Raw genomic sequence first — 19,192 nt, forward strand, 5'->3', positions numbered from 1 at the left:
TCATACTGGTATTGGATGCTAGCATCACATTCTCCCATACCCTGTTGTGCTCATGTTTATGTATATTTTGTATCCATACTGCACCATCAAAGTACATCATGCAAAAAGCAAAAGGGGGTATCTACCTAAAAGGAGCATACAGTCAAAGATTTTACAGTTGAGAGGGGGAGAAGCACAGAATCAAAACCTATAAACAAATAGAGGGCACAGGAAGGCTCAAAGAGGGTGTGTTTCCTTCTTTCTTCCCATTTTTAGGAGGAGTTGGCATTGCTGCGAAAGAAATTGGAAAATTCAGAACTTTCACGGCAGGAGCTTCGGCAGAGCACAGAACAGCTGGAAAGCAAGGTCAGAAATAGAAACCATGTGAGGTTCTGTCCTTGCTTCTGGTTGCAAGATCATAGATTTGTAGAGTTGGAAGGGAGCTCAAGAGCCATCTAGTCCAACCCCCTGCAATGCAGGAATCTCAGCTAAAATCTCGGCTTAAAAACCTCCAATGAAGGCAGTGGACTCTTCCTCATTGGAGGTGTTTAAACAAAGATTGTTTCTTCCTTAATTCACACAACAACAATAATAATTCAAGCTGGTCATTATAAGAACAACTGTTTAGGAATTGTTACAGGTAGGTAGCCGTGTTGGTCTGCCATAGTCAAAACAAAATAAAATAAAAAATTCCTTCCAGTAGCACGTGTGCATGCACACGAAAGCTCATACCAAGAACAACTTAGTTGGTCTCTAAGGTGCTACTGGAAGGAATTTTTTATTTTATTTTGTTTTGTTTAGGAATTGGCATTTGAGAGTGATTCTCCCCTGTCTTCCTTCCCTGTTCCTTTCTGCTTTTTAGATTCTGGGCAGGGACTGTCTTGTTTTCGCTGGTTGTGTGTAAGCTGCTCTGGAAGATTTTTTTAGGTGAACTGCCCAGTTCAAATGCTCTCATTAAATAAATAAAATGAAGAGACTTGCTGAATCAACCTGGAAAGGCTCATCTGCAGCAGTGGCTCCCAACCTCCTTTGGGAAAACAAATTGCAGCAGTGAAACTGTGCTTGACATGGTTGTACATTGAAATGTGACAGGCCTCTTGTTGAATGCAACATGCATAATAATTACCCCTCTCTTTTTCCAAACTTTGGATGGCAGAGCCTGCAGGGATGAATGGACCTGGCAATTTCAGTTTCTGTCCATTTTGTGCTTTTCTCATCTGAAGTTCAGTTCTGCACAAAAACGTAAAGGTAAAGGACCCCTGACAGTTAAGTCCAGTAGCGAACGACTCTGGGGTTGTGGCGCTCATCTTGCTTTACTGGCTGAGGGAGCCAGTGTTTGTCCGCAGACAGTTTTTCTGGGTCATGTGGCCAGCATGACTAAGCCGCTTCTGGTGAACCAGAGCAGCGCACAGTTCACATTAAAAAAAGAGAAGTCCTAATGAAAATTCAGCAGCTTTTTAGTGTGCATTTCTCCATGGCAGCCCTGGGCTGTGTAACTCCTTCCCACAGAGGTGCATCCAGCACCTTCATAATACAGGCTGGATTTACACTGATCTGGAAAATGCTATTTAAAATACACTATTAAAAATGCAGGTGGCGCTGTGGGTTAAACCGCAGAGCCTAGGGCTTGCTGATCAGAAGGTTGGTGGTTCGAATCCCTGCAACAGGGTGAGCTCCCGTTGTTCAGTCCCAGCTCCTGCCAACCTAGCAGTTCAAAAGCACGCCAGTGCAAGTAGATAAATAGGTACCGCTCCAGCAGGAAGGTAAACAGTGTTTCCGTGTGCTGCTCTGGTTCACCAGAAGCGGCTTAGTCATGCTGGCCACATGACACGGAAGCTGTATGCTGGCTCCCTTGGCCAGTAAAACGAGGTGAGCGCTGCAACCCGAGAGCCATCCGCGACTGGACCTAATGGTCGGGGGGGGGGGTCCCTTTACCTTTATGTTTTATTAAAAAAAAACTATAGCCCCCAATGCAATTTCTCATTGGCTACAGATCACTGCTCTACAGTGCCCTCTGGTGTCACATTTTACAACACATTTTTAACATTTAACTCACCAGTGGAGTAGTCTACACTCAGTTTCTGGCAAATTCTCAAGATGCAACTCCTTGCCTCAGTCTCTGACACTTGGAAAAGTACTGTATGTATGTTTTCAGGACCCTCCTTATTTCTGTCATTTTATGTTGTTTAAAATGTTTTTAATATTGTATTTTAATTGCTGTAATCTGCCCTGGGACCTTAGGGTGAAGTGTGGTCAGTAATAATAGCAGCAAATTGTTTTCATCCATCCGTCTTGGGAGACAAGGAAGGAGTGCCTTCACCTTTGGGGGTGGTCAAACTGTTGGAAAGTTGCAGCACCTGCTGTGGCTGGAGAGACCAATGCAGGAGAGACATGTTTGGTTGCAGCTGGGACAAGTGAAGGTGCTCCTCCCAGCTGTCTTTCTTCCTCTGGTCACTGCTATGGATGCAAAATCTGACTGCCTAATAATACTAATATACACATCTTTTCAAGCAATTTTCTCTGATACAACATTTTTAAAGTTTATGATTACTTTTATACTCCACCTTCCCTTGAAGCAGCTGAAGGCGGCACACACAATTTTCCCTCTCCCTATTTTATCCTCTGACCCAAGGTCACCCAGTGAGCTTCATGACTGAGCAGGGACTGTTTGAACCCTGTTTTTCCAAGTCCAAGTCCAGCACTCTAACCATTCTGCTGAGGTTTTTAATATTACTTTCATTAATATATGCATTTAGTATTTTGAAAGAGAGCTGTGCTCGGTATGCATATTGTTTCAGGAGCGTAAATTTAGGAAGGTTTAATAGAAGCCAAACCAAATATCTTCACCTTCCCTAGGGAGTGATTGCATTGGAAATGTTCAATCCAAGTCGGTTTTCTTTTCTGCCCCATCTTAGTTGCTTTTGGGATTCTAGCTGCTCCCTTCTCTAGCACGCCTTCATGGGGACACACAGGAAAGGCCACAACTCAGCTGCAGGGCATGTCTTCAGAAAGTCCCTGGTTCAATCCCTGGTATCTAGGGGCATAGCATGGGGGCTGCTGGGGTGAGCATCCCAGGCCTGTTGGGGGGGGGGGCGTGCTGCTCACGCCACCCTCCCCAAGCCAGCCCTGTGCCACTTTATGAGCAGATCGCAGCCTCCCAAAGCAGCTTAGGGAGGGAGGTGTGAGAAGGATGCAACAGCCTTGCGCCCTTCAATCCCAGCCTGAATTGGATGTGCTCAGCATCTCCATTTGGCCAAACCACCCTCATGTGCCCCCCTGACATCACAATGACTTCAGGAATGGGAGGGTAGATAAAATTCTGACTGTGCCAAAAGGGAGATCAGCGGTTTCAGGTGTGATCGCGGAACAGTACTTCCTCCTGAGTTGTAACTTCACTGCAGGGTTGCTGCCATCAGGTGGGGTGCCTACTCTTTAGAGCAGTGTTTTTCAACCACTGTTCCGCGGCACACTAGTGTGCCGCAAGATGTTGCCTGGTGTGCCGTGGGAAAAATTGTGTTTATTTGATTCCTATTCAAGAGAATTACTTTATATATAGTCAATATAGGCACAGAGTTAATTTTTTTAACATTTTCTAATGGTGGTGTGCCTTGTGATTTTTTTCATGAAACAAGTGTGCCTTTGCCCAAAAAAGGTTGAAAAACACTGCTTTAGAGCACCACCCCACTTCCTGGTGAGAACTCAAGCACTCTCCCAGGTTTCTGACAGATTTGGAAGGTGGTGGGGTATGAGATTCACTGCTTTGCACTTTGATATTATGGCCAGCTAATTTATTGGAGCTTTCTTGTCCCCCTGTGACATCTGGGGAGCACAGGGTTCTCTCTGAAAAGTGTTGCAGCCACTGCTGTGTATATTTGCCCTCCCTTTCTGTGATCCCCATAAGAGTTAGCAGTGATTCCTGCATTTTGCTGTGATTTCTTCACTGCAGGGGGTTGGGCTAGATGACCCTTAGGTCCCTCCAACTCTGTGATTCTATGAGGTAATCAAAATAAGAGGAGGGGTGGGGGAAAGTAACATGTTTTGTGGAAAAGGGTCAAGGGAAGCACATGCACCTGGATCTTCACACTTTCCTCTACTGTGAGCCTTGACCCCCAGATGAACTTTGGTGGATCCCCAGTTTGCTCCCCCCCCCCAAACTCCAACATGAGACAGACTCCTTATATGTTCGGCCTTGGGAGAAAATTGAATAGTTGTTTGGCAAGCAACATCAAAGCCTCTTTAAGCAATTAATTAATTAACTAACACTATTATGCTCTGAGCACCCTGGAGATTATCAAATTGCTACCGGTTTCCAGCAAACCAGAGGGGTAGATTTGCAGGAGCAAAAAGGCCCCAACAAACAAGTGTTATTCTCAATCGACCATCATGGCAGCTTCTGTGTCACAGGCCCCAAATGTGCACCATGGGGACCAAGGCTTTGCTTGCAAGAAAGCTCAGACCAGTTAACAAAAAGTGGGGTGAGGGGGGAATGAACCTTTGCAACCTTAGCTCATTCTGGATTCTGCTGGAGTCGAGTGGAGGGCAATGAAAGACACTGAATCACAGAATCATAGAGCTGGAAGGGGCCAAAAGGGCCATCCAGTCCAGTCTCCTGCAATGCAACAAGAAGAAAGCAGCTTAAATCTTGGGTGCTTCTGAACAGCAGGAATGCTTGAGAGGAGCCCTTGACTGCACAATGCCACCCCCTCCCCGCTTGCCTGGTTGGAGCAAGTTCACAATTGCCTCATGTGACTTGTTGCATTCCCCCCCCCCTTCAGATCATAGACCTCACGACGGAGCTGTCAGATGAACGCTTGAAAGGTGATGTTGCCTGTCAGGTCCTGGAAGGTGAACGAGCTGAAAGACTGAGAGGGTCAAGAGAGGTCAGAGAGCTGCAGGTATGTGTCCAACGGGAGGGCTGGGGGGGGGCAGCAAGATGGAACTTGTATGTTGGGTCTTTGCACAATTTCTCCATAGGGCATGGAGGAAAAGCAACCTGTTCACCCAAACAGCCATGCAGGGCCAGCCCAAGACATTTTGCAGACCCTTCCCTTGGGTTGTCCATTTATACATTGTCAGAGAAAGAAGATATATTTGCATGACATTTAAAAATCCAGCTCATTTCACACGCTAGCAAGGTTATGCTTAAAATTCTACAAGTCAGGCTTAAGCAGTATGTGGACCAAGAACTCCCAGAAGTGCAAGCTGGATTTCGAAGGGGCAGAGGAACCAGAGACCAAATTGCGAACATGCGCTGGATTATGGAGAAAGCTAGAGAGTTCCAGAAAACATCTACTTCTGCTTCATTGACTATGCAAAAGCATTTGACTGTCGACCACAGCAAACTATGGCAAGTTCTTAAAGAAATGGGAGTGCGAGATCACCTCATTTGTCTCCTGAGAAATCTCTATGTGGGACAAGAAGCTACAGTTAGAACTGGATATGGAACAACTGATTGGTTCAAAATTGGGAAAGGAGTACGACAAGGCTGTATATTGTCTCCCTGCTTATTTAAATTATTTGCAGAATTCATCATGCGAAAGGCTGGACTGGATGAATCCCAAACCAGAATTAAGATTGCAGGAAGAAATATCAACAATTTATTATTATTATTATTATTATTATTATTATTATTATTATTATTATTATTAGTGCCCCGCCCATCCGGCTGGGCTTCCCCAGCCACTCTGGGCGGCTCCCAAATGAATGTTAAAACAATACAGCGTTAGATATTAAAAACGTCCCTAAACAGGGCTGCCTTCAGATGTCTCTTAAAAATAGGATAGCTGCTTATTTCTTTGACGTCTCCTGGAATGTTCCACAGGGTGGGCGCCACTACCCAAAAGGCCCTCTGTCTGGTTCCCTGTAACCTCACCTCTTGCAATGAGGGAACCGCCAGAAGGCCCTCGGCGCTGGATCTCAGTGTCCGGGCTGAACGATGGGGATGGAGACGCTCCTTCAGGTTTACGGGACCGAGGCCGTTTAGGGCTTTAAAGGTCAACACCAACACTTTGAATTGTGCTCGGAAACGTACTGGGAGCCAATGTAGATCTCTCAGGACTGTTGTTATGTGGTCCCGGCGGCAATTCCCAGTCACCAGTCTAGCTGCCACATTCTGGATTAGTTGTAGTTTCCGGGTCACCTTCAAAGGTAGCCCCACGTAGAGCGCATTGCAGTAATCCAAGTGGGAGATACCCAGAGCATGCACCCAGGGCCGTCTTGTCCATTTGGGCTGGTGGCGCGGCGCACCAGGGCGCCGGGCCCCCAGGGGCGCCCCCGCGAGCCTGCCAGCATACCGGGCGCCCCCTCCCCAACCCGACCCCACACGCGCCAGCAGCACAGCCCCGTCTTCAAGTGCAGAGAGCGGGGGGGAATAGCGCGGCCCCGCCGGCGGCCTCCCCCCTGCCCCCACGGGCGGCCGGGTGCTTGCGCCACCAGCGCTCTCCCCCAGATGCCCCGGACACATGGGGGCGCCGGAAAGATCGAGCCCACCAGCATACCAGCCGCCCCCTCCCCAATCCGCTCCCGCCCCCAAGGGCGGGCTGTTGGCCGGGCGCTCGCGCACCGGCGGCGCAGCTGCTGCCGCCCATGCCGGTCTCGGGCGGGCTGCAAGCCGGCCGCCCTCACCTCCCATCCCGGGAGCACTGGAAGGGCGCGCAGAGCCCCATGCCGCTCCAGCGCCATGCCCCTCATCCCCTGCTCGCCCACCCCCCCTACCGAGGGGCGGCAAGCATGAGACTTCCCCTTCTGGTTCTATAAATATTTACTGCTTCTGCTTAATTATTATCTTATTTTTTATTCATATACCTTAATGCTCTTAATTTCTTGTCAGTTTTATATCAAAATTTCTTTCATAATTATATCTTACAATCAATTTTGTTCCATATTATCCTTACTTAACCTTTGGTCTTATTTTCTCACTTGTGTTTAATCCAACCCTGCTAGTGAGTCTGTTTCTTTACAGTATTTCTGTAAATACAACATAAAAGTTTCCGAGTCTTTTTAAAATTCTTCCTTATCATTGCGGAAAACTCATTCTGAATTGGACCAGACACAGGTTAGAGCTCAACATGGAGCCTACCAAGTGGCGATAGCAACAGCAAAGAAGCCCTTCTGCCCAGTATACCTGAAGGAGTGTCTTCACCCTCATTGTTCAGCACGGACACTGAGGTCCAGCTCCAAGGGCCTTCTGGCGGTTCCCTCCCAGCAAGAAGTGAGGTTACAGGCAGAGGGCCTTCTTGGTGGTGGCGCCTGCCCTGTGGAATACCCTCCCATCAGATGTCAAGGAAATAAACAACTATCTGTCTTTTAGAAGACATCTGAAGGCAGCCCTGTTTAGGAAGTTTTTAATGTTTGATGCTTTGAGAGGCTCTGTGGGAATAGCTGTGGGTTGTGGACATGAATGTGGGTTTAAATGTACTAGCCCTCCCTTTAACACCTGTGTATATTTGTGTGGGGTTCACTGGAGCTCTTTTAAGGACACACGCTTGGCACTTGGGCTCTTCTGGGATTGCTGTGGGAAATCCTGGTCCCTGAGAGCCTTCAAGCAGCACAATGGCTGTGCAGCATGTGGAGCAGGCCATCTGAGTCGCTCTTCTGTTTCAGACCAAGCATGACCAACTACAGAAGAAGCTGGAGTCTGCAGAGAAGCAGCTGGAAGAGGCACAGCAGCAGCTTCATTTGCACGAAACTGGGGCAAGCAGCTCTGGCAAAGGTAGGGGGCATCCCAATCAAGAAATCTTTAATAAAAAATATAGTCATACCCCAGGTTGTGCACGCTCTGTGTTGCGTACATTCGGGTTAAGAACGCCCGCAACCCAGAAGCGTTTCCGGAGCGCGCACGGCCTGCGTGCAACCCCCGGATGTACAGAAGTGCTCAAATCGCACTACTTCTGGGTTTTGGGTTTTTTTTTCATGCGTTCGGGATACACATGCCCGCGTTACACACGGCGACCCAGAACGGATCGCGTGCGTAACCCGGGGTTCCACTGTACATTTAATTAAAATAAAATTTTAAAATGGTGGGCTTTCTTAATTCATGGCAGCCTATCCCACGTGTCTGCTAACCCTTATTAATATCTGCTGTCTCCTTCCTCCAAGTCTAAGTTCACTCTCTGAAATTCTGGACCATATTTTAGGTAACAAAAAAGTTGTGTTTTGAGATGTGGTTTTCTTCCTTCCTTCCAAATCCACTCCTTCAAGCCTTAATTTCCAGCCTCCTTGTAACTTAGTCGCCTGCTTCCCTCCCCTCCTCTTTTCTCTCTGCCATCATTCCAGATCGCTCCATCCAACAGTTCTCAGGAGTGACATCTGTCTCTCCTCGTCATTCTGACTGGAGAGAGGCAGCAGGGTGGTGTTGGGAGTATGTCAGTTCGTGTAAAACCTCATCTTGGCCGCCCTGGAGAATTTGTGCTCCAGATATGTCAAGAGGACTTTGTAGCAGCAGATTGCTTAGGAAGCCTTGCGAATTGGTGTCTCAGTGTCTGCACACAACAGCTAAGGTTATTGTGAAGGTTGAGAGAGAAAGGAGCTGAGTTTTATTTCCTCAATTCCCCCCCCCCCGCCCAATCCCCAGTACCAAGACTGTGTGGAGATGTGCAAAGGCTCCTAATTTGTGGGGAAATTGCTTTAGGTGGCTGAAGTTATGGCAAATCCACTTCAAAATGGGAGCAAAGAACAAGGGGCCTTCTTCCTGCATACAGAAACCAACTGTGCTGGCACCTGAATCTTACATCAACAGCACAAGCAACAGGATTCATACCTGAAGCAGTGGACTAATTTAGGGGGTGCATAGCAAACTGTGTGACATGCATTGAAGAGTTTTTGATTGTTGGAAACACTTCAAACCAACCTTAGCACAACTGGAGCCCGGCACGTTTCCGCTGCGCGTACCTGCCTGAAGCGTTTCTCCTTGCTGCCGTCTCCTGTGCTATTCAGCAGAGTTTTCTTTTCTTATCTTCTCTCACGCAACGGGGTGTGTGCATGCCAGCATATTACAGACAACAGAGTCCGGCTTCTTTCTAATCTAGAAGCTTTATTTTACAAGGCATAAATCATTACATTCCGGGAGAGTCGCAAGCCATGTTGGTGGCTACTCCCTTCTCTCCGTTCTCCGGAAACAGAAAAAGAAAGTATCACATTACACAGTACAACAGTACACAGAGCATCCGGTGACGCTCTTCCTCCTGTGGGTGGGACAACCTGGTTGAGCTTGTTAACTCTAAAAGCTCCAAACCTCTACACCCCCTCTTGTCCCGCACACAGGGGCGTTGTAAGCTTGCAGCTTACCTCACACAAACCCTCACAGAACTCCCCATGACGTTGGAAGCTCAGGGGCTTCGTGAACCCAACCCTCTGGTTCACCTGACCAGAACAGTACTTCAGCTTCTCCAAGCCGGTCTGAACGCACACGTCTCGAAAGAGAACGTCTAGGTGTTTGGGTCTGGCCTTGACTTGTCCAGACTCTGCCACCAACAAACAGAGTTGGTTGTCCTCCCAAACCATCACGGGCAGGCAACTCTGAACGCAGATCTCTTGGACCAAACACCTATAGAACTCCAGTTCCCTGCAAAGCACTGACAACGCACTGTACCTGGCTTCTGCACGAGAACGAGCAATGAGGCTCTGGCACTGGGACTTCAGCCCGCCTAGAGCTCCTCCACACTGTACAACCATTTCAGACACAGATTTCCTGTCCTCGGAATTTGCCCAACCGCCGTCGCACCAGCGCGTGAGCTGGGGCTCACCGGTAGCTGACAACTCCGGGCAAAACTCCTTAGTCTCCTGCAAACTCTGGAGCACTCTCCCATTCCAGGCATGCATACTGGGATTTGCAGCCTCCTTGCTGAACAGATCCACAGCAACTGCTATGTCAGGTTTGCTCAACCATGAAGGAAACAACAGCCTCCCAGGAGCTGACCTAAACACCTCGGGGCTCTCGAACTCAGAGCGTTCCCCGGTCTGACTGTCCTCACCTAGACACGTCTCCATGGGTGTTCTGACATTAGCACATTCAGACACTCTGCACTTCTTCAACAACTGAACTACCTCGCCAGTCTGATTGAGCAAGACACTACCGTCTTCGGCTCTGTCTACCTGCACACCTAGGTAAACAGCAACAGGGCTTAGGTTCCTGAGCTGGAAAGACTGACCAAGCTCCTCTGCGAACCGTTGCACCTGTCCCCTGGTCTCCACCAGGTAAAGCATGTCCGCACCGGACTGCAGAACTAGCTCCTGCTCTGGACTTACTCCTGCCAGAAACAGGCAGCTATCAGCACAACTCTGGCTGACACCTAGCTTTCTCAAAGCTTCTTGCACGCCTGAGGACCAATCTCTGGCTGACTCCTTCAAGCCAGTGATTGCCTCTTGCAAACTCCACACTTGATTCGGCCTGTTGCCTTCGAACCCTGGCGGAGGTACCTCGTACCTCTCCTCATCCAGGTTGGAATCCAAACAGGCATCCAAACCAAAGTGGCTTGCCTCAAAGCTGCTTTGAGTCGCGACCGCTAACAGCATGCGCGTGGTTTCGCTTCTGAGAGAGGGCGCGTCCAGTACCTCGGAACAATGGACCCCCTCCTCCTGAGTGAAACCTCTGGCTACTGACCTAGCCTCGCACTGCAACTCGCCAGTTGCTACCGTCTTGAGTCTGCACACCCAACGACCTTCTGACAGCGTCGTGGTTGTGCACACACCCAAAGACCTCATTGAGCCTACCTGCTCTACCATGGCATCCTGCCATTTCTGGGCCTCACCTTGAGATACCCATTGAACCTTCACAAGGCTCTCCGGTTCACACTGAACCAAACAAGCACTCACGCTAGTGGCCGTGAACCTTTCGGGCAGAATCCCTTCAGTGGATCGTGCAGACTGCTGTGATACCACTTCAGATTCTCCCTCTGTTCCAGTTGCACTGGATTCCACCTGCACGTCCTTGACGTCAGGCATCTCACCTACAGACTTGCTGCGCCCGTGCATCCTAACTGAACCACCCAAGGATGACATTGGCGCACCTTTGGGCTCCTGCTTCACTGCCAAAGAACCCTGCTCTTGCTCCGGGACGAGACCTGTGCCAGGCTCTCCTGGAGAAGAGTTGCCACACAAAGAGTCGCCAAGCGTGGCCTGCCTCCTAGTCCATGACATAGGAGTTGCGGGTGCACTCCCAGGCTGCTGCCTTGGAGTTGCCCCTAGCTGCGCTGCACCCTGGTGATGGCCGGGAACTCGGCCCGAGCCACCAGCAGGTGCTAAAGCCACAGCAATACCCCCTCTTGGGGCTGATCCACCTGGACCACCACCGCCACCAGCAGGTGGCGCATCCTGTCCAGCACTGACAGGACCATCCAAAACATCAGGGCTTCTAGGGATGTGTTCCAATCCATTCTGCTCAAAGAATTCAGCACTCCTGCTGACTAGAACCTGGGTCTGGTCACTATCTGGGCTAACTAACCTCCAGCTACGCAAGCTGGGTTCGTACCCACAGAAAGACACTTTCAGAACCTTGGTACCACCCAGTTCCACCCAGAACCCTTGTGGAAGCTCTGCATCCAACAGTATGTCTTCAGTGGCAGCATGCAGCATCCTTTGCTGCCTCTCTGCAAGACCACATACCTGTGAAGAAAGCAGGTTAGACACACTGTGCTTACTCCCCCTCTCACTGAGGACCTGGGAACAGCCTACTCCAGTAGAAACCTGCTGTTCCACTGCAACCAGTGGTGCTGCCTCAGTTGCCTCCTTGAGCAACGCAGACCACATGTGGTGAGAGAAAGCATCAGCCAAACACTCAGAACAACACGCTCCCCCCAGGTTAGCTTCTGGCATCCCTTCAGAAACAGCCACATGAACCAGGGAAAAGGGACGCGTGGTTTCCCTTTCAGACGCGGGGTAGCAGGATGTCGACTCCTCGACCTTGCAAACCCTGCAATCAAGAAAGCTGTTACATGCCCTTAACTTGCACCCTTCAGAGAACTCAGGCTGCTTCAGCACACTGTCCCAGTGGCGACTTGCCAGCCTTTGGTACCACTGACACAAACATAAGTGGTGCACGGGCACATTGGTGCACTGAGCAAGCATTCCATCAGTGCCACCTCCCCCTGTTCTGGATTGAGGCTTCTTAACAGCAAACAGCCCGTCCTGGCTGCCTTTCACGCGTAGAAGCATCTTCTGGCCCCTGCAATCAGAACAGGTGATAAGCACAAAACAAACAGCAAAAACATTGGACAGAAGGTTTGACATAGACAGATACACAGTTATGTCAACAACCACAGAAAACGCCAGTTCTGTCCCTTGGATCTGTCCCTTGACTGTTAGCAAAAAGTCAAGCCTTTTCTTGCCTCCAACAGTCAGTTCTCCAAACTGCTCTGTAGAAAAAGATATGCAGTTCCTCACAAGTCCACCAGGAGGAACGATGACGATGCAAAGAGACGCTGCACAGGCACTCATCACTCGCAGCCCACCAGGGTTGGCCTCTCTCAGCGTTGCCTCGGTGACTGCATCACAACAGTAGGGCTTATCTCGGCTCCGTCCTTCTCACTCAGCTGGGCACGTGACCTGATGGCTGTGAGAAACGGCCTTGCCCTTATCTTCAGCCATGCACGTCAACAAAAGACCAGGTGCAGGCGACGTGACAAAACACAGCTCCACAGTCAAAACTTTTTACACTGGCTTCAGACTTGGAAACAGCCCCCCCTCTTCTGGGAGCAAAGCCCACGGCGATCTGGCCCCCCTCCTGCTTTCCATGGCACTGTTGCTTCTCAACAGCCATAAGCCGAGCTGGGGGCAAGCTTTCCAAAGCCACTTCAGCCAGTCCCTCAGCCCCAGGAAACTGGGCTAGGGTCTTCTTTCAGGCTTCACAAGCACTGGCCAGACCTTCCTCCTCACAGGCGTTGGCCAGAACATCAACACTCTCCGGGAACAGCCCTCTGCATTGAAGCTGTGAGGCTGGGGGTGCTTGCAAACAAAAGCTTCCCTCCTCCTTGCTGGGAATGCTATGGCTCCCTCCATCTTGCCCAGGGGTAGCGTACTTACGAATCTGTAGCTTCTCACCCGGCTCCACAGATGGGGGTTTCACCAGAGAGGGTACACTGCTTGGGCACACCTCAATCTGGGCTTCCCTGCTGCCTTCCAACCTCTGGCAGCAGGTTTTAGGCTCCTGAGCCATTCAGCAGACTGCTGAATGCTCCTGCTGGCAAAGCAAACTTCCCTGGATGCTCCATCACAGTCCAAACCAGGGAGGCATTTCTCAGCTTGGCACACACGTTCTGGATCCTTGGAACTGCTCCAGAATCAATCCAGAATGGGGAAAAGCTTGGATCCATAACCTGAAGAGTTTTTGATTGTTGGAAACACTTCAAACCAACCTTAGCACAACTGGAGCCCGGCACGTTTCCGCTGCGCGTACCTGCCTGAAGCGTTTCTCCTTGCTGCCGTCTCCTGTGCTATTCAGCAGAGTTTTCTTTTCTTATCTTCTCTCACGCAACGGGGTGTGTGCATGCCAGCATATTACAGACAACAGAGTCCGGCTTCTTTCTAATCTAGAAGCTTTATTTTACAAGGCATAAATCATTACATTCCGGGAGAGTCGCAAGCCATGTTGGTGGCTACTCCCTTCTCTCCGTTCTCCGGAAACAGAAAAAGAAAGTATCACATTACACAGTACAACAGTACACAGAGCATCCGGTGACGCTCTTCCTCCTGTGGGTGGGACAACCTGGTTGAGCTTGTTAACTCTAAAAGCTCCAAACCTCTACATGCATAGCTCTGTCCGCTGATGGAGATGAATGGTCGGGAAGTTAAAAATAATAGTTAAGGGATGCCACCACTGTCCCCCCACCATCTACCCCCTGAAGCACTTGCTCACTCTGCCTAATGATAGAGCTGGCCTACAATATATCAATCCAAACACCACTTCTTTGATACAGATGGTACTATTCAGCAATTTGCACCAGCTCCTGAAGTCATACCATTTTAAGTCATCAGCTTTCAGTTGTGTGCCCCACACATGTGCTTAAGCCCTGCAGCCATGTAGGTCGAGGAACTCCATCAAACTATCTCACAAGTTTAGTGCAGCAGATTCTGATGTGACAGCATCATTGCTATCATTTAAGACGGATATTGACAAGCTGAAATTTGTGCAGAGGGTGGCCAAGATGATGAAGGGTTTAAAAAGCAAACCTTATGAGGAACAGTTGAGGGAGTTGTATATGGTTAGCCTGGAAAAGAGGAGACTGAATACCTGGAGGGCTGTTGCCTGGAAAGTAGAACAAGCTTGTTTTCTGTTGTTGTTGCTGCTGCTGCTGAGGGGAGGATGAATTCAAATTGCAAGAAAGGAGAGCCCAACTCAACTGTAGGAAGAACTATCTGACAGTAAGAGCCACATGTCAAGCTTAGGTCAGCAACAAAAAACCTGGTGTCAGTGAAGTTAACTCTTCAAAGAATCCACAACAGTGCAGGCCTGGTGATCCCAGCACTCTTCCCATCGCTCCCTAAGGCTCCTGCCTGCCAGGTGTTTCCCAAGCAGTCGCCAACTGCCTCTGTGCATAACCAATTTCTGCTCTGCTCTTTTCACTTCTCTGCATGTTCTAGGAGACCAGGTGGTTGGGTTGTAGCAGGAGGGGGAGACTCCCTGGATTCTTTATCCGCCTGTCTCAGTTCTGCCTCTTAGCCACTCTCCTCTCCAGCCTCCACTTCAGCCTCGGAGTCTGAACGGCTCTCTGCCACAGCCTCTTCTTGGTCACTAAACCCTGTTACGTCTTCTGCCTCTGACACCTCCTCCTCCCAGTCTGCTCCCTTTTGTTCCAACCACTCATCGTCCCACCACCAACCCCCTGGCTCTGAGCCTTCTTCCCCTGGGGTTTCCCTAGTTGGTGCCTCCCACCACTTCTCTGCAATCGCCCCCCCCCCAGTCCATGGAATGGACTCCCTTGAATGGTGGTGGATTCTCCTTCCATGGAGGTTTTTAAACAGAGTGTGGGAGACCATCTGTTAGGGATTCTTTAGCTGTGATTTCTGCATTGCAGGGACTTGGACTAGGTGACCCTTGAGGATACCTTCCAATTCTACCGTAATATGATTCTGTTACCTTTCAGCATCTCTGTTCAAGGCCATTTCAAATCAATGGGGCTATTTTGAAAGGAAAACAGGATGCACCTTTAAGCCATATATTGTTGGATCCCAACTCCCACCAGCCCCTTAGCCAGCTTGCCCAGCATGCTCAGTGTTGATGGGAGTTGTAGTTCAGCATCATCTTCAGGGGACCAGGCTGGGTACACTGCATTCAAGCAGAGCGCTCCATTTTATCAGAATCATTAAATAAAAATGTTAGAAAGTGTATAAGGACAATACCTTTATTGGGTTAACCAAGATGTCACCAAAAATAATTCCTTTTATCTGTCCTGAATTTTCCAGGATTCAGCTTTATTAGACATCCACACATTCTGGTGCTCTGAGAGGTGGAGGAATTTCCCCCCTCTATCCACTTTTTACCCACTTTTTGTGGCAATGTTAAGGATAGTAGGAAATGACATATTGAATAAGTATTATCCTTCCTTCACTCACTCAGGCTAGTAAGTGCTATAGCAGAGCAGATTCTCCTCAATATAGCTAGAAGCTAGTTTGGGGATTCATTTGAATCTCTTAGTTAAGATTATTTCCTGGTGTCCCCTTTGATCTCTCTTAAAAGTATAAAGACACAAGAAACTGAGTAAACTAACAAAAGGTTTACTCACATTTCAGTTCACGATTTGATTGCTGAAAGGCAGGCTTTACTTGGTAGTTACACAAACAACGTGTGAGTTCATCTCATGTGGAGACTGAACTCATGTGCTGCTGGCTGAGAGTCAACAGACAGCAAAATTACATTAAGCCAACAAAATGGCTGCAGGAGAACAGCATGGCAGCAAAAGAGCAGCAAGACAATAGAAAGACAAAACAGACTGAGAAAATGGCTCTGTGACTTGGCTCTTTTATGGAGTCAGTCAGAACCATGCCCATCTCCCAGGTCACATGCAGGAGGAGAAAGCTCTAGACAAGTGGGACATGAAGGTACACTGACTGGATGTCCCCCTGCCTGTGCCCACTCTAGGGAAATAAGGAACCTTGCACTTGATTGTACCAATGAATTGCATCCAACACTCTTCATATCATGTCTCCTCTTCTCGCTTTTTCTCTAAACAGTTCCCAATGCTGTGACCTTTCTACACAGTTGCTCCATCCCCTTGATCATTTCCCTTGCCCTTTTCTGCACCTTATGGGATACCCTGTCCTTGGAGTATAAAATCCAGTTGTTCCCCAGGTTTGGCATATTAGGTGTTCCTTCAGCTGCAGAGGCATTTTAACGCCCAATCAAGAGCCCGTAGTTAGAGTCCTGGACGGTGACCCAGGAAGCCAAGGTTCAAATCCACACTCAACCATGAAGCTCCCCGAGTGATGTGGGACCAGTTATGGTCATAGCTGTCAAGTATCCCGTATTGGCTGGGATTCTCACGTTTTTATACGCGTTTCCCGCGTTTATCCCGTATGAATCAATATCCCGTATTTTCCCGGGTTGTGGGCGGGGCGCGGCACGCTGGCCAGGCCCTTGGGCGTTCCCGCCCGGCAGAGCCGGCCCCTCGTCTGGGCAGAGGCAGTGAAATAGAGACGGGGCTGGCTGGCCCGGCAGAGCGACCTCAGCCACGTAGAGCGAGCTTGGGAGCCTCATGCGCGCTGCTGTCGGGCGGGAGTGAGAGAGGCAAGGCTCCATTCCGTGCATCCTGCCGCCCGGCTCAGCTTCCATTTCCAGCGCCAGGCGTGTGTGCGTGCGGCTTCTTTCACATTCAGCAAGTGAGCGCGCGGGGGGAGAAAGAGGAGAGGAGCACGTAGGGGGGCGGCTCCAAACCCGGCCCTTAGCAACCTTCGCCGCCGACGCCGGCACGTCGCCTTCGCTGGTCTGCCAGCCTCCGCCTTCTCCTCCCCAGCAAGTCCCGGAGGAGGAGGAGGAGGAGGCAGCAGCTCCTGCAAACATTCGCCTGGGACAGGAGAAAACTCTTTCCTGTCGCTCCAGACTACTACGCGCAGAAAAAAAGAAAAGAAACAGAAAACCTTCCTGCTGCTTTTGTCTCTTATTGGGCCTCCGCTTTCCAATCGGTGTCCCCGAGTTCTCCCAAGGAGCCCGGCTCGCTCATTGCTCAGGCTGCAGCAGCAGCACCTAACTGGAGCTGCCCCTAGACCCCGTGGTGCAGGGGGTGTGGAGGAGACTTGCTCTGGGAGGCTATGGGGGAGATTCCCCTCGGGCCGACTCCGTAGCCAGACTCCCTGCCTTCTCTACATAAGGGTTCCCCCACCCCCCGGCCACGCTCCTCTCCCTCCTCCCTCCACCCCGCTATTTTGAGGGGGGAGGTGGGGGCAGGGAGGATTCAAACTTGGACGAACGTTGGCGGCGCCTCTCGGCTTAGCAGAGATCAGGCGCGGGAGAATCAATGAGGGCAAGAGAGGGGCGCTGCTAGATAGTGTGCCACTAACAACAGCAGCGGGGGGAGGAGCCCGCGCGACCCTTCCTGCCAGATAGTGAGGCGGCTTCGCCCCGCCCCGCCCCGCCCCTCCTCTTTCGTCACTCCGCCCAGGCTCCGCCCACTTTTGCTTCTGGCTCCGCCCACCACTGCCATGTGACTGATAGGTGATCCCTTATTTTCAAATCCGAAAGTTGACAGCTATGGTTATGGTCCCACTGCCTGACCCACCCTGCAGGGTTGTTCTAAGGATGAAATGGGGATGGGGAGAAGCATGTAAGCCACCTTGAAATCCTTGGAGGAAAAGCAGAAGACAAATGCTCTAATAAAATAAAATCATAGGAATGGTTCACAGAGCTGGCTTGGGGACATTTGGTTTCCTGTAAACAGCTGCCCTTTACAGCTCAGGATCCTGGTTGACACTTCTCTAATAACACAGCACTTCACTAGGCCCCCTGAAAATCCTGTGGCCACAAGCCATTTTGTTGTGCCTGCTTGGGTGCCACAGCATCTGCATGGACTTTATTTGAGCAGTTTGGATGTGCAATGTAAATGTGTCTTTTTTGGCATTAATAGGAGACGAATGGCAGATGCGCATGGACTGTGCACAGACTGAGATTGGATTTCTCCGGAAAAGAATCACACAGCTGGAAGAAAGGCTGGAGGCGGAGCAGACATTCAAAAAGGAGCTGGAACAAAAGGCAGGCCAAGGAGCATTGGCTGGGGTGGGCCTGTGTGTTTACACTTCCCTCCAGTAGGCTCCCATGTGCAGATCACTGAGCCTGTCATGAGAGTCTTCCTGAAGCTGCCCTTGGATGTCAGGCAGTGCATAGTTAGACTAGGGAACTCACTCCCACAGGAGGCAGTGATGACCACCAGCTTGAATGGCTTTAAAGGGGGATTGGACAAATTCATGGCTATTGATGGCTATTACTGACAATGGCTCTGCTCTGCCTTCACAGTCAGAGGCAGCAATGCTTCTGAATACCAGTTGCTGGCAACCACAGGAGGGGAGAGGGCTGCTCTTGTGCTCAGGTCCTGTCTGTGGACTTCCCACAGTGAGAAGAGGGCTATTCTCTCTTATGTCCTCCCTGCTGGCTTGCTACTCCTTCTGGGTCTTTGTCCCTATTGGCTTTATGCCTTTGACACAGTGGTTAATGGTGCCCACTGGCCTGGACTATTCTGCAACTCTCAGTGCAAACAATTGGTATAGATCAACCTTCCCTAACTTTGTGCTGTCTAGATGTTTTGGACTGCAACTCCCACCAGCCCCAGCTAGCACTTGATGAGAGCATATTTTATATTTTAGTTTTTATATTTAAGACCATTTCTCTAAGTGGTGTACAAAAAACTAAAGCAACAGCAGACAACTTGAACCACAACGGATTTTACAAAAATACACAGTTACATATAAAAATGTTACAGTAAAACAAAAATTCTAAATACATGTAAGCCAGTATCAGTTTGTCCTGCTCCCACCCCTCTCGGGCTCACCCAGGACTCAACTTACCCACCTTGGCACCTGCACCCAGGGCCTAAACCAGGGATTGGCAATCTAAGGCCCGTGGGCTAGATTCGGCCCAGCTGCCTTCTCCATCCGGCCCGTGGATGGTCCAGGAATCAGCGTGTTTTTACATGAGTAGAATGTGTGCTTTTATTTAAAATGCATCTCTGGGTTATTTGTGGGGCATAGGAATTTGTTCATTTGCTCCCCCCCAAAAAAATTATGATCTGGTCCA

The 19,192-nt window shown here is 49.8% G+C and overlaps 1 protein-coding gene across 1 annotated transcript in view; it reads left to right on the forward strand.

Annotated features, from left to right (window-relative positions):
- MYO18B (myosin XVIIIB) overlaps positions 1–19,192 on the forward strand; it is a 235,905-nt gene that overhangs the window by 107,383 nt on the left and 109,330 nt on the right. The window contains exons 24-27 of the mRNA XM_033174542.1: positions 256–345; positions 4,755–4,874; positions 7,582–7,690; positions 18,030–18,154. Of these exons, the coding sequence (XP_033030433.1) occupies positions 256–345; positions 4,755–4,874; positions 7,582–7,690; positions 18,030–18,154 (444 nt within the window). The remainder of the gene's footprint in view (positions 1–255; positions 346–4,754; positions 4,875–7,581; positions 7,691–18,029; positions 18,155–19,192) is intronic.

Source organism: Lacerta agilis, chromosome 17 (assembly GCF_009819535.1).
Source record: "Lacerta agilis isolate rLacAgi1 chromosome 17, rLacAgi1.pri, whole genome shotgun sequence".
NCBI lineage: Eukaryota > Metazoa > Chordata > Lepidosauria > Squamata > Lacertidae > Lacerta > Lacerta agilis.